Source organism: Mesoplodon mirus, assembly GCF_964341445.2.
Source record: "Mesoplodon mirus genome assembly, chromosome: 11".
NCBI lineage: Eukaryota > Metazoa > Chordata > Mammalia > Artiodactyla > Ziphiidae > Mesoplodon > Mesoplodon mirus.
Window position 1 is genome coordinate 45,711,656 of NC_138987.1, and position 24,765 is coordinate 45,736,420.

At 59.9% G+C, this 24,765-nt stretch overlaps 1 protein-coding gene across 3 annotated transcripts in view; it reads right to left on the reverse strand.

Annotated features, from left to right (window-relative positions):
* The window catches only part of SBF1 (SET binding factor 1), a 28,346-nt gene that overhangs the window by 1,271 nt on the left and 2,310 nt on the right, over positions 1-24,765 (reverse strand). Inside the window, exons 2-38 of one of the 3 annotated variants that reach the window (XM_082636981.1) lie at positions 20,153-20,238; positions 19,588-19,725; positions 19,211-19,369; positions 19,015-19,125; positions 18,281-18,386; positions 18,034-18,166; positions 17,836-17,944; positions 17,616-17,729; positions 17,408-17,485; positions 17,054-17,167; positions 16,853-16,981; positions 16,669-16,767; positions 16,363-16,567; positions 16,170-16,282; positions 15,170-15,319; positions 14,785-14,853; positions 14,551-14,709; positions 14,213-14,478; positions 13,955-14,127; positions 13,804-13,877; positions 13,534-13,729; positions 13,156-13,283; positions 12,353-12,531; positions 12,096-12,232; positions 11,779-11,986; positions 11,464-11,660; positions 11,226-11,363; positions 8,556-8,633; positions 8,130-8,302; positions 7,874-8,053; positions 7,258-7,359; positions 6,999-7,184; positions 6,803-6,929; positions 6,579-6,709; positions 6,279-6,509; positions 528-635; positions 221-432 (exon numbers count right to left, since the gene is read on the reverse strand). In XM_082636981.1, coding sequence (XP_082493107.1) covers positions 221-432; positions 528-635; positions 6,279-6,509; positions 6,579-6,709; positions 6,803-6,929; positions 6,999-7,184; positions 7,258-7,359; positions 7,874-8,053; positions 8,130-8,302; positions 8,556-8,633; positions 11,226-11,363; positions 11,464-11,660; positions 11,779-11,986; positions 12,096-12,232; positions 12,353-12,531; positions 13,156-13,283; positions 13,534-13,729; positions 13,804-13,877; positions 13,955-14,127; positions 14,213-14,478; positions 14,551-14,709; positions 14,785-14,853; positions 15,170-15,319; positions 16,170-16,282; positions 16,363-16,567; positions 16,669-16,767; positions 16,853-16,981; positions 17,054-17,167; positions 17,408-17,485; positions 17,616-17,729; positions 17,836-17,944; positions 18,034-18,166; positions 18,281-18,386; positions 19,015-19,125; positions 19,211-19,369; positions 19,588-19,725; positions 20,153-20,238 — 5,296 coding nt within the window. Of the gene's footprint in view, positions 1-220; positions 433-527; positions 636-6,278; positions 6,510-6,578; positions 6,710-6,802; positions 6,930-6,998; positions 7,185-7,257; positions 7,360-7,873; positions 8,054-8,129; positions 8,303-8,555; positions 8,634-11,225; positions 11,364-11,463; positions 11,661-11,778; positions 11,987-12,095; positions 12,233-12,352; positions 12,532-13,155; positions 13,284-13,533; positions 13,730-13,803; positions 13,878-13,954; positions 14,128-14,212; positions 14,710-14,784; positions 14,854-15,169; positions 15,320-16,169; positions 16,283-16,362; positions 16,568-16,668; positions 16,768-16,852; positions 16,982-17,053; positions 17,168-17,407; positions 17,486-17,615; positions 17,730-17,835; positions 17,945-18,033; positions 18,167-18,280; positions 18,387-19,014; positions 19,126-19,210; positions 19,370-19,587; positions 19,726-20,152; positions 20,239-24,765 lie in introns of all 3 variants that reach the window. The other 2 variants (XM_082636982.1, XM_082636980.1) reach the window with 2 other exon arrangements.

Genomic DNA, 24,765 nt, shown 5'->3' on the forward strand with positions numbered 1-24,765 from the left:
TCCCAAACCCCTTCCAAGCCCACCTGCTTCTCCCCAGCAACGGTCACAGCTTAGGCCACCATCATGGCCTCCCTGGCAAATCAGTCCACCTAAGAAGTAACTAGAAGCTCCCCAAAGGCACCTGCCCCCCAACCATCTGAGAATTGCCTGGGACCCCAGTTGAGCCCCCCCCCCCTCAGCTCAGAGGTGTCCGTGGTGCAAGGAGAGCTGCTTCCCACACCTGTTCTCACTCTCAGCTGTCTGGAACTGGCTGTACAGGGTGCTGGTGCTGCGGCGGGCTGCCTGGCGGGAGCCGGACGCAGTTGAGCCGCTGCTCTGGTCGCTGTCCAGGCTGAGGCTCAGGGTGGAGCCCACGGGTCCCTCCTGCAGGTACACACCCAGCGAGCGGCGGTGGTGGGGCACACTGGACACCAACAGGGAGCTGGGGGTGCCCTGGGGGCAGGAGGATGGGCCCGTGTCAGGGGGGTGGCCTCCACCACCTCCTGGCAGCAAGCCCACCCCAGCCCCCCACACCCACCCCTGCTCACACGTTCGTCTTGCCGGCCTTCAAGGCGCTGAGCAGCTTTCACCCGATCCCAGGCGTCCTTCCAACGCTCAGGGGGTCGGCCCAGCTCTGTCTCCAGCCGCTGCAGCTCCTGGAGGAGAATCAGTGAGAGATTACGCAGAAGAAAGTATCCAGACTAGAACACGAAAGGACAAGAGGATGGAAGACGTAGGAAAGGAGACAGGGAAAAAGATCTAACGACTGTGTAACTGTCGTCCGGAGGAAGAGGAGGAGAAGGCAAGGGGGAGGGATTGGGCAGAATCAGTATTTGGAGACAACAGTTGAAGAGATATCAAAAATATACTCAAGGGGCTTCCCTGCTGGCACAGTGGTTAAGAACCCGCCTGCCAGTGCAGGGGACACAGGTTCGAGCCCTGGTCCGGGAAGATCCCACATGCCGTGGAACAACTAAGCCTGTGCACCGCAACTACTGAGCCTGCGCTCCAGAGCCCGCGAGGCACAACTACAGAGCCCGCACGCCTAGAGCCCGTGCTCCGCAACAAGAGAAGGCACCGCAATGAGAAGCCCGCGCACTGCGACGACGAGTAGCCCCTGCTCGCCGCAACTAGAGAAAGCCTGTGCGCAGCAACAAAGACCCAACACAACCCAAAATAAATAAATTTAATAAATTTAAAAAAATTATTAGACAAGCAGAACGGCAGAAAAATAAGCATCCTCAGGGGAAAAGTTAAAAGAAACAGATCCAGAAATGAACTAGACACTCAACTAGCATACAAGAAGTTCAAAACAGTTATAAATACATTTAAGATTTAAAGATGGACATAATGGTTGAGCAGATGGGGAATCTCTACAGAAAAGAAAAACTATAAAAAAATATGGAAACACTATAGAGATGAAAAATACAATATCTAAAGTGGAAAATTCATTAAACAGGTTTAAGAGCACATTAAACAAGAAAGAAAAGAGCAGTAGAGGGCCTCCCTGGTGGCGCAGTGGTTGAGAGTCCGCCTGCCGATGCAGGGGATACGGGTTCGTGCCCCGGTCTGGGAGGATCCCATATGCCGCAGAGCGGCTGGGCCCGTGAGCCATGGCCGCTGGGCCTGCGCATCCGGAGCCTGTGCTCCGCAACGGGAGAGGCCACAACAGTGAGAGGCCCGCATACCGCAAAAAAAAAAAAAAAAAAAAAAGAAAAGAGCAGTAGAGTTGAAAACAATGTAATAGGAATCATAAAAATGAACTGCAGACAGGAAAGATTGGAGGAAAAAACCAAATACAGCCTCAGTGGCCTATCAGGCAAAAAAGTCCCAGAGGAAATGAGGGACAAGATCATGCAGAAAAACCTTTTTAAAGACATAATGGCCTAGGGACTTCCTTGGCGGTCCAGTGGTTGGGACTCTGCGTTTCCAACACAGGGGGCGCGGGTTCAATCCCTGGTCGGGGAACTACGATCCCGCATGCCGCGGGGCACAGACAAAAAAAATAGAAAGAATGGCCTAAAATGTACTAAGTTTGATTAAAACTATCATCCCATACATCTAAGAAGCTTAAAGGGAGAGGCCACAACAGTGAAAGGCCCGCGTACCACAAAAAAAAAAAAAAAAGTAAACTGCCAAGTACAAAAATCTGTCAACCTAACGTTCTATATCCAAAGAAAACACCCTTTAAAAAATAAAGGCATAGATGCGGAGCAACTAAGCTTGTGTGCCACAACTACTGAGCCTATGCTCCTAGAGCCCACGAGCCACAACTACTGAAACCCGTGCACCTAGAGCCCGCGCTCCACAGCAAGAGAAGCCACCGCAATGAGAAGCCCATGCACGGCATCAAAGAGTAGCCCCCGCTCACCGCAACTAAAGAAAGCCCGAGCGCAGCAATGAAGACCCAACGTGGCAATAAATAAATAAATAAATAAATAAATAGATAGATAGATAGATAGATATTCCTTTAAAAAATAAAGGCATAGAAAGAGAAATTAAAGAAACAATCCCATTTACCATTGCATCAGAAAGAATCAAATACCTAGGAATAAACCTAAGGCAGCAAAAGACCTGTACTCCAAAAACTATAAGATGCTGATGAACAAAACTAAAGATGACACAAACAGATGGAAAGATATACTGTGTTCTTGGATTGGAAGAATCAATACTGTTTAAATGACCACACTACCCAAGACAATCAACAGATTCAATGCAATTCCTATTAAATTACAAATGGCCTTTTTCACAGAACTAGAACAAAAAAATTTTAAATTTATATGGAAACACAAAAGACCCCAAATAGCCAAAACAATCTTGAGAAAGAACAGAGCTGGAGGAATCATGTGCCCTGATTTCAGAATATACTACAAAGCTACAGTAATCAAAACAGTGTGGTACTGGCACAAAAACAGACACAGATCAATAGAACAGGATAGAGAGCCCAGAAATAAACCCACGAACCTATGGTCAATTAAACTACAACAAAGGAGGCAAGAATATACAATGGAGAAAAAAACAGCTTCTTCAGTAAGTGGTGCTACATGCTAAAGAATGAAATCAGAACATTCTCTAACACCATATACAAAAATAAACTCAAAATGGATTAAAGGGAATCCCCTGGCAGTCCAGTGCTTAGGACTCCACACTTCCACTGCAGGGGGCACAGGTCTGATCCCTGATAAGGGAACTAAGATCCCACAAGCTGCATGGCACCACCAAAAAAAACAAAAGGATTAAAGATCTAAATGTAAGACCAGATACTATAAAACTCCCAGAGGGAAACGTAGGCAGAACACTCTTTGACATAAAGCACAGCAATATTTTTTTGGATCCATCTCCTAGAGTAACAAATAATAACAAAAGTAAACAAATGGGACCTAATTAAACTTAAAAACTTTTGCACAGCAGAGGAAACCATAAACAAAATGAAAAGACAGCCTATGGACTGGGAGAAAATATTTGCAAACAATGCTATGGACAAGAGATTAATTTCCAAAATATACACAGCTCACAAGCTCACACAGCTTAATATCAAAGAAACAAACAACCCAATCAAAAAATGAGAAGACCTAAATAGACATTTCTCCAAAGAAAACATACAGATGGCCAACAGGCACATGAAAAGATGCTCAATATACCTCACACCAGTGAGAAAGTCCATCATTAAAAAGTCTACAGGGGAGGGACTTCCCTGGTGGCAGTGTAAGAATCCGCCTGCCAACACAGAGGACAAGGGTTCGATCCCTGGCCCGGGAAGATCCCACATGCCACGGAGCAACTAAGCCCGTGCACCACAACTACTGAGCCTGCGCTCTAGAGCCCGTGAGCCACAACTACTGAAGCCCGCGCACCACAACTACTGAAGCCCATGCGCGTAGAGCCCGTGCTCCGCAACGAGAAGCCACCGCAATGAGAAGCCCGTGCACACTAACAAAGAGTAGCCCCCGCTCGCTCCAACTAGAGAAAGCCCATGCACAGCAACAAAGACCCAATGCTGCCAAAAATAATAAATAAATAAATAAACGTATATAAAAAAAATGTCTACAAATAATAAATGCTGAGAGGGAGTGGAGAAAAGGGAACCCTCCTACACTGCTGGTGGGAAGGTAAATTGGTGCAGCCACTATGGAAAACAGTATGGAGGTTCCTCAGAAAACTAAAAATAGAACTACCATATGACCCAGCAATTCCACTCCTGGGCATATATCCAGAAAACGCAAAATCTCTAATTCAAAAAGATACATGCACCCCCCCACAATGTTCAAGGCAGCAATATTCACAAAAGCCAAGACACAGAAGCAACAGATGAATGGATAAAGAAGATGTGGAATATTTATACAATGGAATACTACTCAGCCATAAAAAGAATGAAATAATGCCATGTGCAGCAACGTGGATGGACCTAGAGATTATCATACTAAGTAAGTCAGACAGAAAAAGACAAATATCATATGATATCACGTATGTGGAATCTAAAAATATGATATAAATGAACTTATTTACAATACAGAAATAGACTCACAGACATAGAAAACAAACTTATGGGGGCTTCCCTCGTGGTCCAGTGGTTAAGAATCCGCCTTCCAATGCAGGGAGTGCAGGTTCGACCCCTGGTCAGGCAACTAAGCCCATGGGCCACAACTAAAGAACCCACATGCTCTGGATCCCATGTGCTCTGGAGCCCGTGCACCACAACTAGAGAGAAGCCGGCGGGCCACAACTAAGACCCGACGCAGCAAATAAATAAATAAATAAATAAAAACTTATGGTTACCAAAGGGGATGGCGGGAGGGATAAATTAGGAGTTCAGGATGAACATAGACACACTACTGTATATAAAACAGATAATCAGCAAGGATCTACTGAATAGCACAGGGAACCACAGTTAACATCTTGTAATAATCTATAATGGAAAAGACTCTATAAAAGGATATATATATATATCTGAGTCACTTTGCTATACACCTGAAACTAATACAACATTGTAAATTAACTATACAATAAGAACAGAAATGGTGAAAATAAAAAAAAAAGAAAATGAAGACATTTTCAGGTAAAAAAAAAAAGCTGAGAGAATTTGTCACTAGCAGATTTGGATTACGAGAAACATTAAAAGTTCTTCAAGCTAAAAGAAAATGATACAATACCAGATCTACACTGAGAATGAAAAATACTGGGCACAGCAAATAGAAGGCTTTTTCCTTGTTTCCTAATTTTTTAAAACAACCATAATCCATGCTCTGTGCTGATGTCACAGGTAAAAGTAAAAGGGGTGATGACAAAGGCAGGACAGGAGTGGGCAGCTCCCGTGGGGGTGTGCAATTCAATCCCAGATGGGCTGGTACTGCAGTCACTGACAACCACTAAAAATAACACAAAGATACAGCTCAAAAGCCACACAAAGTAGATAAAATGGAAAAGTAATACTCAACTGTCAGGAAAAATAACAAAAGGAAGAAAGCAGCAAAAAAAAAAAAAAAAAAGTCCAATGAAAGACAGAAATGGGTAAGAAGAGGACCTAACCACATGCTGAGTACCAACCAGAAACTCACCGTAACTGTAAAGACACAGACCAGTCAGAAGTGAGAGCACTACAGACAATACCACGCCACACAGACGCTGGCCTAGGGACACCGACTCCAAGTAGTACCGGAGAGGACGGTCCTCTGCTCTCTGTGCTTGTGGATCCCCTTCACCCACAAAACCATGACCCAGGCTCCCCCATACCCTGTGTGGCCAGTGCCTTCAGCCCGGGCCACTGCTGGGTTGTCAAAACCTTTTCACCTGCTTGTTTACACCTCACCACCACCCTGAGAGGCAGGAATCTGCCTCCCCACTTTCCCCGCAAGGAAGCAGAAGCTCAGGATACTTAGATACCCCTCCAAAGGCACCCGGCCGAGGGGTGGGGAGGGGCATGCAAACCTTCCTGTGGTCCAGACCTGAGGCCCCGGGGGAGAGCTCCGGCCACTGGACAGCCACCCTCTATGCCATCCCAGCCTCCCCCCCAAACCCCAACCCCAAGGGGCTCTCTTCTCTCTTCCGGGGGCCCGTGTCCTATTGAATTCTGATTGCTGAGGCTAAGCAGACACGCCCACTAAGTCTGGCAGAGGGAGAGTGAGAGAAGCCGGAACGTCAACCCCAAGCTTCCAGGCCCATCTCTCTCTGAAGGGGGCACCACCAGGCAGGAGGGAACCCAGCAGAGCACCATCCCCATCGGGGGGTGGGGGTCCGGGACAGGGCCACCAGACTGACGTGCGCTAGGACCCCCCTCTCCCCTTCTCAGGGGACACACGCACCTCCAGCAGCTGGGAGATGGCGTCGGGCTGGGCTCGGGGGCAGCTGTCGTAGCAGGGCCACACCACCCGGCGCCTGCTCTGGGGGGCACTCCCATCGGGCCGCTCCTCCTCTGGGGGTTCGGGGGGCCCCTGCGCCAGCTCCCAGTCATAGGGGGGGCCCTCGGCCAGCGTCTCCTCGGTGTAGAAGTCCCACACCTTCAGGTTGGACACGTTGCTGTACGGCCGGAGGACCTGGGGGCGGGCCTGGCGTGAGCACCGGGGCGCGGAGGGGCCCGCCCGCCCTGACCAGGCCCCGCTCACCTCCGTGTCCTCGGGCGCGTACAGGTAGTTGTAGAACACCGGCGTCCTCTTGCTCAGCCGCTCCACATACTCCCACACCGAGCGGCAGGCTGGCTGGCCCCGGCGCTCCCCCTTCTCCTCATACAGCAGCCCTGCGGGGGGCAGCGCTGAGCCCGGCCCCACCCCGGCTGCTGACCGCGCCCCTGTGCCCACCTTCACCGCCCCCGCCCCCGCCCCCGCTGTACCCAGCTCGATGCGTTCGTAGTCCGAGTCCAGCAGGAAGGTCCGGAAGCGATGGGACGCGTGATGGTAGCCGAGGAACTTGAGGTAGAATGGGCTGAACTCGAACTCCATGGGGAATTGCAGGTGGACCTGTGGGGCGTCGGGAGTCAGCGGCCAGCGGTCAGCATGCACAGCCCCCCACCACAGCAGCCCGCTCACCTGGTGCACGCAGTCCAGGAACTGCAGAAACACTGGCGTGAAGCCACTACTTTGCCCGGCCAGGGTGTGGGCCCCGCGGTGGCTGAAGCGATGGCCAAAGGACAGCCACTCCTTCTCCACCAGCAGACGGAAGCCCTCCAGCGTGCGGTAGAAGGGGTCCGAGAGCAGCTGCACCAGGGACACCACCTGCCAGCAGCGCCGTGGGTCAGCAGGGCGTGGGGACCGGGCCCAAGCCCCCCCGGCCCCGGCCACTGCGCACCTGAGTAGTGATGTCCCAGCCGTCCTCCAGGCTCACCAGGACAGAGGAGCCCGAGTCCAGGAGCTCCACCACCAGCACCGACACCTGCAGCAGCTTGTGGATCTGCAGTGACCCGCAGCCCCTCAGCACCTCCTAGAGCCCGTGGCCTAAGACTCCAGCACCCAGCCGGGCCCCCAGGACCCACACACCCACAGGAGCGGTGGCTGCGCAGGCCCACGCCAGGGGACACCCCGCGAGGCAGCACAGCCTGGATGGACCCGAAATGCTCTGGCGTGCTTCCACCCGGCCGCCCACCCACCCATCAGTGTCTTCTGGGCCTGAAGAGGCACCCCCCTCTCCTTGACGTGCGCAGCCACACCCTGACAGAGAGCAGAGGGCTACGACACAGCTGGGCCCTGGCCTCCCTCCCCTGTCCATGTACCACCACTGGGAAGTGGCCATCATCCCCGCCCGAAGCCCAACGCTATCAAAAGAGCAAGCCGAGACCCCGCCCACCCACAGCTGTAGGTAAGTGGGGGGCCCCAGCACCCAGGCGGGCACCAGACAGCCCCTGCCCATCGCATCCCCTCCCCCCGGATAGCCCTCCATCACGGTGGGGCAGGGGCAGTGGAGAGACCTGGATCAGCCACTCTGAGTCTTCCAGCGAGCACAGGAAGGAGGCTGAACCGGGCTCAGTGGCAGGATAGCCAGGGACACACGCCTTCAGCAGCTTCTTGAAGCTGCCTTTCACCTGCCGTGTCTCGAACACCTCGATGGGCACCAGCTCCCACTGCTGCAGGGGATCTGGCCGTACACCCTGGAGGAAGCCGGCCGTGGTGAGACGCGCCCAGGCCCCGTGCCCCCACCTGGCCCCAGGACCCTGTCCCAGTCACCTTGAGCTGGGCTTTGTCTCCAATGATGTAGAGGGCTGCACGCTGGGGTCGGAGAAAGCCTGGGTCGGGAGGGGCCCCGTTGGCCTGGGGGGGACCCATGCCTGCTAGCCGGGTGCCTACGTCAGTGCTGAGCCCACCGCTGCGCCCACCGGCCCGGACACTGCCCCATTTACCTGCACAGAGAAACCAGGTGAGCACCAAAGCAGGGCCAGGGCACCACTTACCTGGGGCAGAGCTCCCAGGGAGGGCAAGGGCGGGACTCGGGGCGTCAGGCTGTTAGTGCCCGGGGCTGTGGGGAGGGCTGGGTTATGCTGGTCACACGGGGCCGTTAGTGCCAGGTGTGGGGGGACGTTAGTGCCCATGAGCAGTCACACGGGGCCATCAGTGCCAGGAGTAGGGAGCCAGCCTGCGCGGTCAGTACGGTACCTCGGGGCGCAGTCCGTCTGGAGGCCAAGGCCGCCATGGGGTTGGACAGCGTGGTGACCCTGGCTCTGGGGCTGGGCACTGGGGGCACAGCAGAGAGAAGGCTCAGGCTTGGCCCCAGGCCCGGGGGTGCGCCCAGCAAGGGGGGAGCTGTGGCCCAAAGAGACTGGGTACAGGGCTGGGTCACCACCGAACCCCCCGGGGGCCCCAGAGACAGTGCGGATCAGCGCCAAGGTCCTCTGGGCCCCCAGGGCAAACTAGGGAGCAGAGGCCCCGGTGGTGGGTAGGAAGGGTCAGGGGGCAGGCAGGCCCCTGGGCCGCCGCCTCTGCACCCGCAGCCCCGTGGACACTGCCTAAGCTGCTCATGAAAACAGCCACCAAGCGGCCTCTGCCCAGCACACAGCAGCAGCAGGAGGTGCCCATGAGGCGCAGCCCGGAGAAGAGGAGGCCCAGCCTGGGAGCTCCCAGCCTGGAACCTCGGAGGGTGGTTCAGTCCAGGACACAGGCAGGACCAAGCCCCAGCACAGAGCCACCTGTGAGGACCAGGCCCGAGGCTTAACGGACTGGGACGGCCCAGCCGGGAGGCATAGAAGCCCGCAGGGGGAGGCCTCTGGATGCCAAAGCCTGCACGTGGCTCTGAGCCAGGCCCACTCGCCTCTAAAGAGAGGGCACAGGGCACCAGAGGCCAGCACTGCGCCAGCCCACTATGCTGCAGGCCGAAGCATGGTCACCCACAGTAAGAACAGTGTGTCCTCGTGACACAGTCTGGACCGGAACCGGTGTACGGCTGAGGTGAGCCGAGACCCTGTATGCCCCCAGGCAATGATGGGGAAGGCCCGTGCCCAGAACTCGGGGGACACCAAGAAGCAGCACCAGTGGGCTGTGGGGACAGTCAGAGATGCCCAAGCAACACCAGGGAAGACACAGGCACTAGGAGACGAAAGATCCTGTGGGGAGGGTGCTGCCTGCAGGGGCCACTCAGAACCTCTGAGGGGGCAGAAGGCAGGAAGACAGTGTAACCGTGAAACATACTTAATGATGGACTCTGATGTTTGGAAAACTAAAAGCCACTCAAACTAGAGAGCGGTATTCCCAGTAGAGGACCAAGAGGAGTACGGCCTGTGCCGCTTCAGAAGGTGGCACCGAGTCTAGTGCTTCCTAGGGCAGCATCCCCATTAACTACCGTGAGGACAGCCTGGCCACCCTGTTCCCAGCCCCCTTGGCCCCAGTGCCCAGCAAGTGGTAACAACAGCTACAGACGGAGCACTGAACTACAGGCGGCACGGGGACTGGGGGGCTGGTGTGCGCCAGCAGCAGCGGAGGTGCCTGCGGTTGGGGTGCTCCCCAGGCCTCACTTGGGAGGGGTAAAGGCCCTCCAGCTACAGGAACAAGTGGCGGCTGCACCAGGAGGCCCTGTGCCATGGGCAGGAGCAGCCTGGGCCAGCGTGGGGGCAGCTGGCCATGGGGATGGCTGCAGACTCGGGTGGTGAGCTCACAGGACTCAGGGTGGGCAGAGAGGGAAGAATCAAGGACAATGCCCGGGCTTCTGGAAGGCTCAGCCCCACAGGTGGTCTGCTAGCCCCCAAGCCCACCTGAGAGCTAGAGCAATGCATCTGGGAGCCAGTGCATCTGGAACCTAGAGCAGCAGCAGAGAAAAACGCAGACAAGTGTGAGGGGAGGGAGGGAATCAGGAAGGCCTGAGCGACAAGTGACCCCTGGTGTGATGTCTGCACAAGCCAGGGTGGGGGAAGGGTCTCAGAGAGAGAAGTGACCCTCGTGTGACATCTGCCGACTCTGCACACACAACCGCCAGGACGGCTTCAGGTGTGTACAGATCCCTGGTAGACACTGTCACCACATCTGCTGAGGTACAGGCAGGGGTTGGCTCAGGCCAGCATCTGGGCAATGGTCAGGCCCAGTGCGGGCAGCCTCCCAGCCCTCATGCCTCCAGCGGGGTGATGAGACCTCCAAGCACGGACTGAGAGGCAGCTCGCTGATCGCCAACATGAGGACCAACATGGGCTAGATGGCAGCTTCGAGGAGGCCCAGCAGCTTTCAGGAGGGCCAAGAGGATGAACCAGAAGGGACCAGAAGATCAGTGAGGGAGGGTCCAGGAGGGGAGATGGGGGGAGACAGAGGCAGGTAGGGGAGAGGCTGTCACGGGCGGGAGATGGGGGAGATGCGGGGGCAGGATGGGGTCAGGTGGAGGGTAAGCGGGGTGCAGAAGCGATTGCCTTGGAGCAAGACCCTGGGGTGAGGCTGCCCATCCTGACATAAACCCTCCCCTGCCTGCACGCCCTGGGGCCCTCCTGGGTGTCTTCTGTCTAAAACCCTCTCCCAGCACCAGGCATCCACGTGGCTCACCCTGCCACAGCAGGGTCCCCGCCTGTCACCCCAGGGGACCAGACCACCGCTTGTGGACTGCATGCTCTTCTAAGGGTCGCCCTGCACCAGTACCCCAACGGCAAGGGGTAGGGCCCAGGATGGACCCTGGGCACACGCCCCGAATTCCGGGGCCTGCTGCCTCCATTGTAAACCCCCCGAGGAGTGGTCAGAACTGGGCCTCAGGACACTCACCTGCTCCCGCACCCCAAACACTCTGCCCCCTTGTTGGCCTGCTCTCCATAAATGCCATCACAAACCCCCAGGTCCTCCGGCCCCGAGCACCCTCACCGTGACTGCCCATATGGGCCGAGGAGAAGCCGCTGAGGGTGTTGCGACCGGACGCATCAGCATAGCGCGGCATGGAGCTGACCACGGCCTGCAGGTACTTCTCCTGCTCCAGGCTGCTGGAGTCGGCCTGGGACTGGCCTGCGGGAGGAAGTGGAGCTGGGGGCGGGGCGCCAGGGGCGGAGGGCCGGGGGCGGGGCGCCGGGGGCGGGGCGGGCTGTAGCGTGAGCAGGGAGCCTACCCGGAGAAGGCGCGTTCTGGGCCTTGAAGAGGCCGACGACCCCCTTGCCGTGCAGACCCCCTGAGCGCAGCAGCACGGCCTTGGAGCGCCCGCTGCGCCAACAGACCACCGGGAAGCGGTTCTGGCGGTAGCAGCGGGAAACGCGCTGCAGGGCGTTGTCCTGGACGCTCTGGGGGACGATTAGCAGCCCCGGGTAGCTGCGAGGAGGCGGACATGAGGGGAAAAGCAGGCCAAAGGCACTCTGGACCCACAGCCAGGCGCCCCTGGGCCTTCGGCCTCCTGGAGGCCCCCAAACCTGCCGCACTCACTGCTCACCTGCGGCAGATGGCATACATGCGGTTGACCGGGGAGATCCGGAAGGGCTCGGATTTCGCGCGGCTCAGGCTGCTGCTCAGGGTGCCCAGCCCCAGGCGCTGGTAGTCCCGGCAGCACGCCCGCTCCACCAGGCTACTCATGGTCATGCGGTCCGAGGGCTTCAGGGCCAAGGAAGGGGTCAGCGTGCTGGGCTCCAGCTCCTCTGACACTGGGGCAGGCCAGGCACACGGGGGTCATTACCCACAGGCTGCCCGGGTCCCTTACCCCTCCACATGAGGGTCTTCACCCAGACCGCCCATGGCCCCCCACACCCCCACCTGAGATCTCATCCTCCTGGTCCTCAGGGGATGGCCGGCCCCGGTGCTCCCAGCTGGGGGGGTTGTACTTCTTCCGAGTGACGTACTGCCGCCCGATGGTCCTCTTAGCGTTCTTCATCAAGTTCCGGGACAGGGTCCTGGGGGGGCGTGAGGAGTCCAGTTGCAGGGTCAGCAGAGGGGAGGAGATGGACAAGGGGACACACACACAGTAGTTCTGCGAAGGGAAGGTGTTCTGGCCTTGGGGCCCAGCTCCCTACCTGAAGGAAGGACCCTTGTCCTTGGTGGCACGGGGCGGCCGGCCGGGTGTGTGGGCAGAACCCAGGGTGAGTGCAAAGGTGCCCCTGATATCTGGCGGATACCGCAGCTTGTGCAGCTGCTTGCGGAAGAGCTCAGCGCTGTCAGACCCCACCTCCTCGTCAAAGACCATCTTCAGCAGCTGTGTCAGACATGAGGCCCTCAGAGGCTGGGAGGCCCGTGGGCCTGAGCCCCGGCCACAAAGGCGGACAGGCCTACGGGACGCCCCGTGCTGCACCACTGCAACTCGGCTGTTTCTAACAGGATGGACGGGTGAGGGCCCTGGGACCAGACGGCCCTGAGAAAGGTGGCTAGGTCTACCGTGGGACCATGAAGGGCCAGTCTCGCCTCTCCATCCGGTGATGGACACGTCCTCAAGGAGCGCCCCAGGGACAGAGGGTTAGCAGAGGGCCTGCTCCCCAGACTGCACGTAGCCGGAGACCCAGGAACCCAGTCTTTGTGTTTCATCTAATCTGTGTAGGTTTCAGCTGGGCTGGGCTCATGCAGCACACTCCAGACACGGCCTCTAGGGTTCGGGCCTTGCAAGGGAAACGGGAGAGCCCTAAAGACTGGCACACGGCGCAGGCAGAGGACACCAAGCTAAGGCACAGCGACTTCCCCGTAAACTCAGGAATCACAAAGGGCTCAGTGCTGGCTCAACACCCGCTCATGAGAACAAGACTAGGGCTCAGATGCTGCATCCTGGAGAGGGCCGCGACTCAGGGGCCCACAGACCCCACCCAACACAGCCCACACCCCAGCTGACCTGGAAGGTGCAGGAGCGCAGCTGCAGCCCGTCTGGCAGGTACTGGTCACTGGGGGTCTGGATATTGATGCGCTCCTCCTTGGTCAGTGCAGCCACCGGGAAGGAGCGGACCACCACCTGTTCCCCCACTTATAACAAGCCGGGTGCAGAGTCAGGGGGATGGGAGGGGTCAAGGGTCACAGAGTCTCAGGGTCCCAGAGCTATGGGGTAGACCGGGAGGGTGGGGAGGAAAGACAACAGCCTATCTCCCACAGAGACCCTAAATCCCTGAGAAGGGGAGAGGGAGAGGCAGAAGAAGTCCCACTAGCCCGAAGACCCGGGGGGGGGGTGCGGGGGGAGGGGCAGGGGGAGCGGGGGCAGAGGGGTCCAAAGGCTCACCCAGGGGGTCGGTGGGCATCCCCGTGAAGATGACCCGGTACGTGGTGAGGAAGACAGCACCCTCAGCCGGGAGCAGTGCGGGGCCGCCCCTGCTACCCCCGGCACCCTCCTCACGCCCATCCGGCAGAAGGTAGACACGCAGGCCGTCCAGCACACACTCCTCACCGGGCAGCAGGCGTGGCCGAAGCAGTTTGGGCTGTTTGGGGACAGGAGCAGTGCCTCAGAACATAGCCCAGTCCTGGTGCCCGCCACCCCCCGGCACCTACTCACCTTCTGGATGGGGGGCAGCCTCTTGCTCTCTCTCTGCACGGCCTCCAGGGTCTCGATGTGCATCTGGACGATGTCTGGGGGACAGCAGTTCTCATGCCCTGGCCTGCACCCACCCATCCAAGGGGAGTGTTTCCAGGCCCAGACCCCATACCTGGCACCATGACATGCAGCCCCTTGAGGTGGTCGCTGGTGACCCCACTCTCTGTGCAGACCTTGTCCACGAAGCGGTTGATGAAGCGGACCACGGCCCCGGGCACGTCACAGGTCTCTGCGTCCTCGAAGCCGCTCTCTGTGTCATAGCTCTCTGCCACACTGCCTGCCATGCTGGGCCGGGGAGGGGCACAGTGGGCACAGGCCACCCAACCCAAGGCCTGTACTGCTCAGGTCCTGCCCCCAGGCCACAGCCCACCTGTTGGTGACCAGGCTGTTGCTGGCACTCTCCAGGTCGCCCAGCCCCGCGCGCTCCCGGAGCAGCCGGCTCTTGCTGCTGTCCAGGGGCAGGAGCAGGTAGCTCATGCGGTTGGCGTAGTGGATGGCCTGGCTGAACACAGTGCTCTCCTCCTTCTGCACCAGCTCCTGCTGCTTCTCGCGGCTCAGGGTGGGCCACAGGCGCCTCTGCTCAGAGGCCACGTCCAGGGCAGAGCGCTCGTCCTCCTGTGTGGGTGCCTCCCCGGCCTGCCACAGGGGCCGCGTGTGAGCCAGAGCCAGGCCAGCCCCATCCCGCGGGCCCAGGGGGTCCCCACGCACCTGGGAGGGGTCTCGGTCCTCAGCAGGCTCCAGGTAGAGGGCCCGGATGTGGGTCTGCACATCCCCGTAGAACATGGCCTCCCAGAACTGCGGCGTGCTCCACACTACGTGCTCCTGCACGCAGCTGTACGCAAACTGCGTCACCCCTGGGCTCAGCTTCTGCAGAAGCCAAGAGGGAGTCAGCAGGTGCAGCCGGGAGGAGGTTGGGGAGACTCTGTCTACCCCAGCACTCACCCGGCAGAAGGCAGTGACCAGGGGCAGCAGAGCAGCTGCGATGCCGTGCTCATCCAGGGAGGTGCAGTCCTGCGGTAGGGCCGGGGGCGTCGGATCCCGGCCCCGTGCCATTCTCACCCCCACTAGCACCGCCGACAGAGCAGCACCTCCCGTCAGTCCCTGAACCGTCTGCACCAGCTCCCCAGGGCTGCTCGGAGGTTGAGGGCAGGAGGCCCCTGCACCAGCCTCCCACAAGGATTCTCCCAACGCCACCCTCACCAGCAGACCGGTGTCTCCCCAGTTGTCGGCACCACCAGAAGATGCACCCTTATGGGTAGGCCGGGGAAACCCTGCCCGGCCCCACCCTGTGGCCACAGCGCCAGCAGGGTGTGAGGCCCGGCCTCACCTGCAGACAGCAGTTCATCATGCGGACCACGAAGTCGAACTGCTGGTGGTCAAGGACCGCCCGGTTCTGCTGCACGTGCAGGTGCAGCTCCTGGGCAAGGCAGCGGCGGGCCGCACGCCCCTTCAGGGCCCTCAGCACAGCTGGAAGCAGCTGCGGACGGGGAAACAAGGGGATGAGGGCACGAGCCTATGTGGACCCAACCGTGCCCTGATGCACAGGGAAGGCCTGGCCCAGACGTGGGGGCCAGAGCCCGGGCTCTCAGCACAGAGGAGACCGGAAGCCATCCGGTCAGGTGTGCCCAGACTTGGGGCTTCACTGCCCAAGACAGACCAACGCTCTAGTGGAGCCAGCCCCCCCCCACGAACCTCACGACACTGCCAGTGCTCTGAGCGAGGCCCCACGGCCAGCCAGGGCCCCAGCGCCTAGAACGCACAAGCCTAACGCAGAGCCAGCACCCGGCTCAGCGCCGGGTGGGCCACAGAAAGGGCTGCACTCGTCCTGTTGATACTACCGCACACTGTGAAACAACCAGGAACCCGATAAAGGGCTGGTTTAAGAATTAGGTGCTTCACAGAGAACCACGCAGCTGTGAAACACAAGACAGACTCAAACTGGCTGTCCTGAGAGACCCAAAGTGTCAGTGGACATCACAGAAGGCAGAATGCTAAATGAGCTCCACTTTCTGCAAGTAAAAAAAAAAAAAGACGTGTGAGTCTACACTAGTTTTCGTGAGAGATAAAGAAGAGACTTAACAGTAGGAACTTTTAGAGCATTCTGACGACTAAAAGTTGAAGAAAATCCCTCCCGCTGAGCCTCCCCAGCAGGCTGCACCCAGCTGTTCTGAGGTGGACCTGGCGTCCACCTGCCCTTCTTGCCAGCCCAGCTCCCTCCAGCCGCCTGCAGGAGAACGAGGGCCAGGGCTCCTCTGAGAGCCGCTGCCCTGGCCCAGGCCGCCCCCACCCAGAGCCCCCAGCGCTCCCTGTGCCCGGGTTACTCTCACCTTCTTGGCCTCAAGCATCTTCCCCTCGAACACATAGGAGATGCAGTTCCGGACTACCTCCAGCCGGCGCGCGCTGTTGCCATGGAGCCCACCGCTCCGCTCCAGTATGGCGGCTGGGGAGCAGAGAACGTGCTCACCTCTGACCTCACGTCCACCCTCGGCCACACTCAGGCTCCCCCTCCCGGCTACGCACTCATGGGGGGTCCTGAGGGCACGGTGGTCCTCTTCTCGGCCTTCACGGCTGGGGGTGCGCCCTGCATCTTGGCTGTGGCCTGATCCACGATCCACTGCACCATGCCCTCGTCTAGCCGGGGGAAGGGCCGGGGTGCCCGCCGCAGGTGACTGGCCTCCCCTGGTCTCTGCACCTTGTGCATAGCCACGGCAGGGTACGGGTTCTCCTGGGGGGGGGGGGACACAGGCAGGATGGGCAAGCAGCCCGAGCCAGGGCAGTACAGTGACCTCACCAGGCCAGCCCGCCCCCTCGTGCCGCCTGCCTTACGTTCTTGTAGAGCTGCTCTGCCAGTTCCTTGACATGACGCAGGACACGCTGGGGGTGGCTGTCATCCGCCCGCATCCGTGCTACCTCGTGGGCCACCAGCTGGGGGAGGAAGCAGGGTCAGGCGGGCTGGCTGGGGCGGAGTGGGGGGTGATGGCGGCTCCTCCCAGGTGGGGTCGGGGCGCACCTCATCAAATAGGTCCGTAGGGCGGTAGGGGACCCCACGCTCCGACACAAAGCCTGCAAAGGCCATGCCCTCCAACACCTTCATCAGGAAATCATCCTCCACCAGCCCACGCTGGCCCAGGAAGGCTGCCTGCGGTGAACAAAGAGGTCAGCCCCTCAGGCACTCACCTTCTGCCCAGCCCTGCCCCCGCCTGGCGCCCACCTTATGGAAGCGGATGACAGGCTCCGGGTGGATGCGGACCATGTGCAGACACCAGCGGTAGCCTTGCAGGAGCTGAGCAAAGAGCCGCAGAAAGACGGCGCGCAGCTCCTTATCCTGGGGCACACGTGAGGGCAGGTGAGTGCCAGGCCCTAAGCCTTCCAGGCACCTCGCCCTCCTGACCATCCAACCTTCCTCAACACAAGCCACAGTGCCTCCTCTAAGACTCAGTGCCGACGGTCACTGCTGTGCAGGACCCTCCGAGGCTCACACCCACCCCACGCAGCCCTGGCGACCCCCTGGAGGAGCGCTCAGCACCGGGTGGGCCTGGGCCCCCAGAGGGGCAGCGACCCCCACCTGCATCTTCAGGGAGGAAGTGGACGTCGTAGGTGGAGGGAAGGCAAGATCTGCCAGCTCCAGCTCTGGATCCAGGACCTGTGGAAGCAGCGGGGAGCAGGGTCAGCTGCACACCAGCCCCAGGCTCTGGGTTCCTCTGGCCACCAAGTGACCCCACCCCAGCCTGCCCGAGGCCCCAGCCTCCCCAAGGCCCCTGGTCCTGCCTCACCATGCTCAGAATACTGTGCGTCTGGCTCTGCAGTGGCTCTGGCAGGGGCGGAATGTGCACACACTCGGGCACAGTCACCGTCCCGCCATCGAGATCAGCAACAATCACATCCAGCTGTGGACCAAAGGGAGCAAGAGGTCAGGGAGCCGCGGGCTGGTCAGCAGGGCCTGGGGTCAGCCCAGCCTGGAGCAGCGAGGCAGACACCAAGCAGGGCCCTCACCAGCTCCTGGGCCTCTGCCTGGAAGGCAGCGTTGACTCCGATGATGAAGGGTGTGGGCGTGCTGAGCACCTCCAGGAGCTGCGCCGGCAGGATGGGCACGTAGGTGAAACTGCAACAGGCCAAGGCTCAGCGCGACAGCCCGAGGGCTGGGGCGGAGCGGAGGGACTGCGGGGCAGTGGGCAACGGTAAGGTAAGCACCTGTATCTGAGAGGGAAGAGCAGCGCCAGGAGTCCCCGGCAGGCGTCCGAGAGCCGCTGGTAGCTCCGGGACAGGAAGAGCACCTTGTGCTCCGTGAGCGCCGCGCAGAACAGAGACAGCACGTTGGTGATGCCTGAGGAGGAGGACAGGCGCCCGCCCTGCAGTGAAACCTCGGTGTCTGTCCACCAGCCCCGGGAGGGGAGAGGAAGGACTGTGCGGGGGCTGGGGCTAGGGGCACCAGGCTCACCCAGCTGGCGGAAAAGCAGGGCCACACTGCAGCGGCTAATGGGCAGCGAGTCGGTGAGTGGGGTCTGGATGACCTGCCGGTCCCCAGCCCCCAAGGAGATGGTTCTCTGTGGAGAGAGAGGGACCAGTGCTCAGCGGCTCCACCCAGACCTGGGTCATCCCCAGCTTCACAGCCTCAGGCAGGCCTGGGGGAATGACAGAGCCTGAGGTGGGACTGGCCAGGACGGGCAGCACGGCACAAGGGAAAGGCCACGCCCAGCCTCTGTCGGCCCAAGCAGTGCTGCAGAGAAAACTCTGGGCCTCTGACCTGGGGTGGGGACGGGGCCTGGGTGGGCAGAAGAAACAAAGAATCCGTACCACTCCGTCCTCAACAGAGTCCAGCTGCACGGGACAGACAGGCAGAGAGACACAGTTAGACACACCCACACGCGGGGACACAGACGGGGGGTGGACAGATAAGCCAATACTGACACCCAGAGACAGGCACACCCAAGGAGGGAGAGGACAGAGGAGCCAAAGGGTGCCAGGTGGAGAGCCAGGCGCGAGAGGGGACACGAGACAGGCAGGGCTAAGCAGAGAGGACAGGCGGCGGTACCAAGACGCAGGACAGGGTCAGGGGATGGGGCCACGCTCTGCCCAGGCCGGACTCCGAACACCTACCAGCCCCCACCCCGTGGCCTCAGGCACCAGCGGGTCCTGTGGCTGCAGGTGAACAGCAGCTGCCTCCTGACCCACCTGTGAGCCCCCGGCCAGAGGGATGATGCACGTCAGCAGGTTCCCAACCACGTTCTCCAGGCCCACGTTCAGGCCCTCCACATGGATGGTGTAGATGAGACCCAGGCTGTTCTGCAAGGACCACAGATCGGGGAATGATGGCCCAGCCAGCGGGAGCACCCCGCATCCTGCCCTGTGCCCTGGCTGCCCGCCTCACCCTGAACACCTCCACGTGGTCCAGTCGAGACACCAGCACCAGCGTCTTTGGAGCAAACAGCTGACTGGGCGGGCCAGGAGCTGCGGGTGACAGTCCCACTGGGCCTCCCTCGCCTGCCTCCTCTTCCCTCTCGGCAGTGTCCTCGGTGCACAGCCCTTCCTGTGGACAGAAGCCCCATGTGCCAGGCTCTCAGGCAGGTCTCCTGAGGCCTGGCGGGGGGGGGGGGACACGGGACACAGGTGACTCAAGACAGGACTAGCCCTCTGGAAACTTCAGCCTCTGTGGGGTTGGGTCACCAGGACCAGACACACACAGGGAGACACACACAGGACTGAGGGAGTCGACCACAGCCAGAGGCTCGGCCCATGAAGGGTCACCTGTGTGGGCTCCACGGGCTCCCAGAACGTCAAGCATGCGCAGTAGTGCCGCTCGGAGTTGATATCGGTGAGGACAGCAACAAAGAAGGTCGGCGGGTTCCTCTCGGGACACAGCTGCCACCCACTGGGCTGGCAAAACTACAGGGAGGACGGGGACAGGGGTCAGCAGTCAGTTCCCTCTAGCCCACTGCCTGCGAGGGACTGCACAGCCAGGGCCTGGAGGCCGGGTTCCAGTGCAGCCAGCAGCACCCTGCTCTGCGACCCACGTGCCTTGCCTCCTGGACCTCAGCCTTCTCACCCACAAAAGGGAGTAAGAGCCTCCGGCCTCACTGTGCAGGGCGAGAACCCTGTGACGCAGGGCACGGTCCCCACCATCACGAGGGAGGGACAACAGGACGTGATGTGGGCACCAAGCGCCCAACCAGTCAAGGCTGCACCCGCGCCCTACGTTCTCCAATGCAGTTGATGTCTCCTTGTACCCAGTGGGGTCCTCACGGTGCCTGCCCCCCACCGTCTCAGCACCCCAGCCCTCGGCTCCAGGCCCTGGGGGAGCACCCACACTCACCAGCTCGATGCCCTGGGGGAACGGGTTGTCCTCCCAGTCCTTCTCTGGGAAGCGCTGCAGGATCTGGCCCTGGCCTTCCCCACTCCCTGAGGACAGGAGCAGGGGTCAGAGCACCTACCACCTCCCACACCCGCACCCGGTCAGGAGCCTCGAGGGTCTGAGTGGAAACATCTCACCCATCCTGGCCCTCATGTGGCACCAGACCAGCCCCAGCTCCCAAACCTATGGTTTCCCTAAAGACAGTCCTGTGAGGAGGGGCCACTAGGCAGCCACAGACCCCAGGACCACCAGAGGGCATAGAGAGAAGCCCCTGCTGTGGGGTCGGGGTCCCTGCAAGCCTCTGGCTGGGCCAGGCACCAAGAGCACAGGAGGCCCATCACAGATGCAGAAAACAAACTTATGGTTACGGTGGGGGGGAAGGGGGGGATAAATTGGGAGATTGGGACTGACATATGCCCACTGTATATAAAACAGATAACTAATAAGGACAGGGACCTCTACTCAGTACTCTGTAATGAACTTAACGGGAAAAGAATCTAAAAAAGTGGATAAACGTATATGTATAACTGGTTCACTTTGCTGTACAGCAGAAACTAACACAACATTACAAATCAACTATACTCCAATAGAAAAAAATTTTTAAATGACCTGGAAATTTTAAAAAATAAAGTAAAATAAAATAAACTGTGAGAGCCTCAAAAAAAAAAAAAAAGGGCACAGGAGCCCCAGCCCAGGGGAGTAGGGGGAGATACTCCCACCCCCACTAGCCCCCTCCTGGGTCCCGCCCACTGTGTCAACACCCCCAGCCAGAACCCACACCCAGCCTGCCACGTGCCAGCGTGCCCGCCCAACTGCATAGCACCTGCCCCTGCAGCAAGGGGAGAACTGCTCCCGACTGTTCCACAGCCAGTGCCCAGCTTAGGCACTTGGCCCACAGCCCTGCTCCCTGCCTCCGCCTCACCTGCCAGCCCTGGGCCCAACTGAGAGGTGCAGAGGTCTCACACCTGCCACCTGTGCCGGCGGAAGGACCACCTGTGCCTACAGCCCCGAACTGCTGCTTGTCCCCGCTGCCTCAAGAGGCAGAGGTGACAAGCAAAGGTCCCAGAAAACAGCCAGAGATGGGGTGGGGCTGGCAGGGAAGCCAGGAGCGCTCTCCTGAGCCCTGAGGATGCTGGCACACAGGCCTGCTCCCTGCCTGCAAAGGCCACCTTGCACACAGCCACAGACCAGGTCGCCATGTGCAGCCCTGAGGGTCCTCTAGACCAGGGAGAAGGGCATGTCCCTGCACCCAGCCTGCTAGCTCCCCATGTGTTCCCCAGAGACCCCCCTCCACTCCCAAAACCACTTGGTCCGCTAAGCCCCCTCGGGTCTGCTTCCCCCACTTCATGCCCAGGGCAGTGCTCCCAGGTCCAGTCCACACTGGCAGGGTCAGCTGGAGGCCCCTGCCTCTTGCCCACCCTTTGTGGAGACAAACCTGGAGGCATGACGAGGGTCAAGGCGGGGAAGCACTCGCCCGGGCGTCGTGGACAAGGGACGTGGGTCCCTGCTCTGCCCCCAGCTCCCACCCAGCGTGGCAGCAGCTTGAAGCAGGAAAGAGCTCTCCACCTTCACCTCCCACACTCGACAAGCAGGTGCAGCCCTCCGCTCAGACCAGCCTCAACACTGCTGCCCACACCAGCAGAAGAGCAGTGGCGCATAGGGAAGGCCCAGAAAGCCACCGTGTGCAGCCTCTGAGGACCTGTGAGATGCAGCCCCACGTCCAGCCTGTCTGATCCACCTGTGACCTGAGTGGGCACAGGAGCCTCAGACCAAGCAGGGGGCCCGGGCACAGGCCTGGACCCAAGGGCACTGGCAAACGGACCGCAGCAGCCCAAGAGCACACACTCCCCAGGCCCCCAGAGGCAGAGAAGCTGGGCTGCAATCTTAGGAACCCGCCACCCTCCAGGATCACGGAGGCAATGCCAAAAAGGCCAGCAGCAGGCAGGTTGCTGCTGGCTGGGGGAGCAGGGGTAGTGAGGGGCTGCGCCTCTGACTCACCAAACCTCAGCTTCCTGCTACCCTCCCCCTCCCACACCGACACTGAGAGGAGGTGGCAGACAAGACAGGGTGGGGGAGGACAGGTGTCTGCTGGTGCCTCACCTACCTACACACACACACACACACACACAGCCCCCAGGGTCCATCCAGGCCCACTCCCAAGGGCCCCCCTCAACAGGCCCAGGCTGGCTCACCCTGAACTGTGGCTCCTCCCCCAGGGCCAACTTGTGTGCAGCCCCAAACCACCATCTGGGCTCAGCCCTGGCTGGCACCCAGGGCTCACCCAGTCCCTGCCACGAGGCAGCAGCAGGAGGAAGGAAGGGGGTGTGTGCGGATGGGGACGGTAGCCTCTGCCCCATCTCCCTCCCAAAGCCAGTGGGCAGGTGGCCTTCAGGGGGCTGCTCTCCACAGCCTCTCCCCAGGGAAGTGGGCAGAGTGGCTGGCCACTGGCCACTGCCCACCCTCCCTACCCCATTCATCGTGTGGAACGTCTACTCCCACGTGCAGGGCTCCACCCTACAAAGAACTGAGCGCAGGCTTTCCTGGAGGTGTCCAGGCCACCTACAGGGTTGGGCGGGGGAGGGCACTAGGCAGGTGAGCATCCCCCCGCCAGCTCCTCCTCTGGGCCATCATGGTCCCAAACTTGGCCCTCAGGTCTCAGCCCAAAGAGCGTCACCTCCTCTAGCCAGCTCTCTGCACCCTGCCCAAGTCTGGGGCCTGCAGTGGGACCCCAAGAACCTCCCACCCTCTGCCACAGCCTTCTGGGATTCCTGGTGCACCTGTTGGCCAGCTGAGCCAGACAGGAGCTCCATGAGCAAGAAGCTACATCTCCACGTCCAGCGCTGCACAGCCCTCGGCCTAATTAGGGCTTGCTGATCACAGACAGCCGCTGCACCTCCCTCCCCCCACGATCAGCCCCGCTCACACCCCACAGGCAAACAGGTTCCTCAGTAGGAAGTCCAGGGCAGCTTCCGGAGCCCCAAGGCACACCAGCGCTCGCCGGCCCTCCCTGGAAGGGCGCACCGTGGATGTGTCCTGACTCCCTCACCCTTCTCAGAGACCCCAGCCCATGCCTCAGCTCTGTGCCAACAGGGGCCGGGCTGCAATCTGCCTGCTGGCCTGAATCCTGGGGGTGGGGGTAGGGCTCTGCCACATCTCCCAGTGTCCCCCACCCAGTAGAGCTCTTGAGGCCGTGAAGGGGACCTACAGCAGCTGAGTCCCCTGCCCCACCAGAGGTGCCCCACCTTGGGGTAGACAAGAGAGAGGACACTTCCACCCCGTGGTGACAGGACTAATCCAACCAGCACAGCCGTGCGTCACAGGGCGGGACTCGGGGGGGCCCTAGGAGGAAGGGCACAGAGGTCCCCTGAGACACAGACGGGGACAAGAGCTGTGTCCCCACAGCCAGCCCCAGGGCGGGGAACACAGAGCTCACGTCCGTCATCTGCTGGCAACGCCGTCACCAGTGCCAGGCTCCGATGCCTGGGCCGGCCCAGGCCAGCATGTGCTGTGGGCAGAGGCGAGGGAGGATGGCAGCCTCCTCTGCCCGCCCCTCCCCACACCCAGCACACACGCCCTGAGACTAGCTGGGCCGGGCCCGTAGGAAGGACGGCACCGTCCTGCTGCAAACTCAACCTCCCACCTCAACACAAACCTCAACACACGACAAGTGCAGAGGGGCTGCAACCTCTCCAACCTCCTCGGTCAGACCCGACTGGCTCTGACCCAAGGACTTGGACCCTTGGGCTCCCAGGGTGGGGCTGGGAGCCAGCCAAGGCCATCCCAAACAGCCCCAACCTGCTCCAGAGAGAGGGCAGGAACATGGGTGGGGAGAGTAGATGGGGCTGAGGAATGTGGCCAGCTCAACATGGTCAGGACCAAAAGAGGCCAGGCCAGGGGTGGAAAGTCTTCTTCTCAGATGTTTGGGGGTGGAAACCTCAGCACCAGAAGAGGGGTCCAGCCCCTCCTCCCTGGCAGATATGCACTCGGCCATCTGGTCAGATCAAAGACACACTCTGGCACTCGTCACACCGTGTAAGATCAGCTGACCACCATCAGGGCACTCCCAGGCCAGGAACTGGGCAAGGCAGTCTCTCTGGCCCCCACGATGTCCCCAGGGCTGGGCCAGGGTGCAATACAGGCTAAACCCATGTCCCTAGTGAAGGAGCTCCCCCAGCTCACCAAGGGAGGAGCCTACACCTTCTGAGATGAATGAAAGGGAACCACCCAAGCTCCTCCCTGCCCTCCTGCCTGGAGCGGTCTGCCAGGTAGTAACCGTGAAACCAGGGCACTTCCTCAGTTAGGACTCTGGGACTCAGCATCCAGAAGCTCCAGACCGGATGTCCAGATCCAGGCCAAGGACAAGCCTTCTACCACTCTTGCACTCTCCACTGAACCCTAAAGACCCTATGTCTTGCCCTAGTGTCCTAGGCTTGCCAGCACGCACGGGTGCCCACTGTCTGTGCCAAGTGGTGTCCACACACTGGCTGCTCAGCATTAACAAGACACCCATCACCTCCTGGAGCCTCTGTGTGAACAGCCCCATGTGTGTATGTCCACCTTGTGCTCACAGCAGC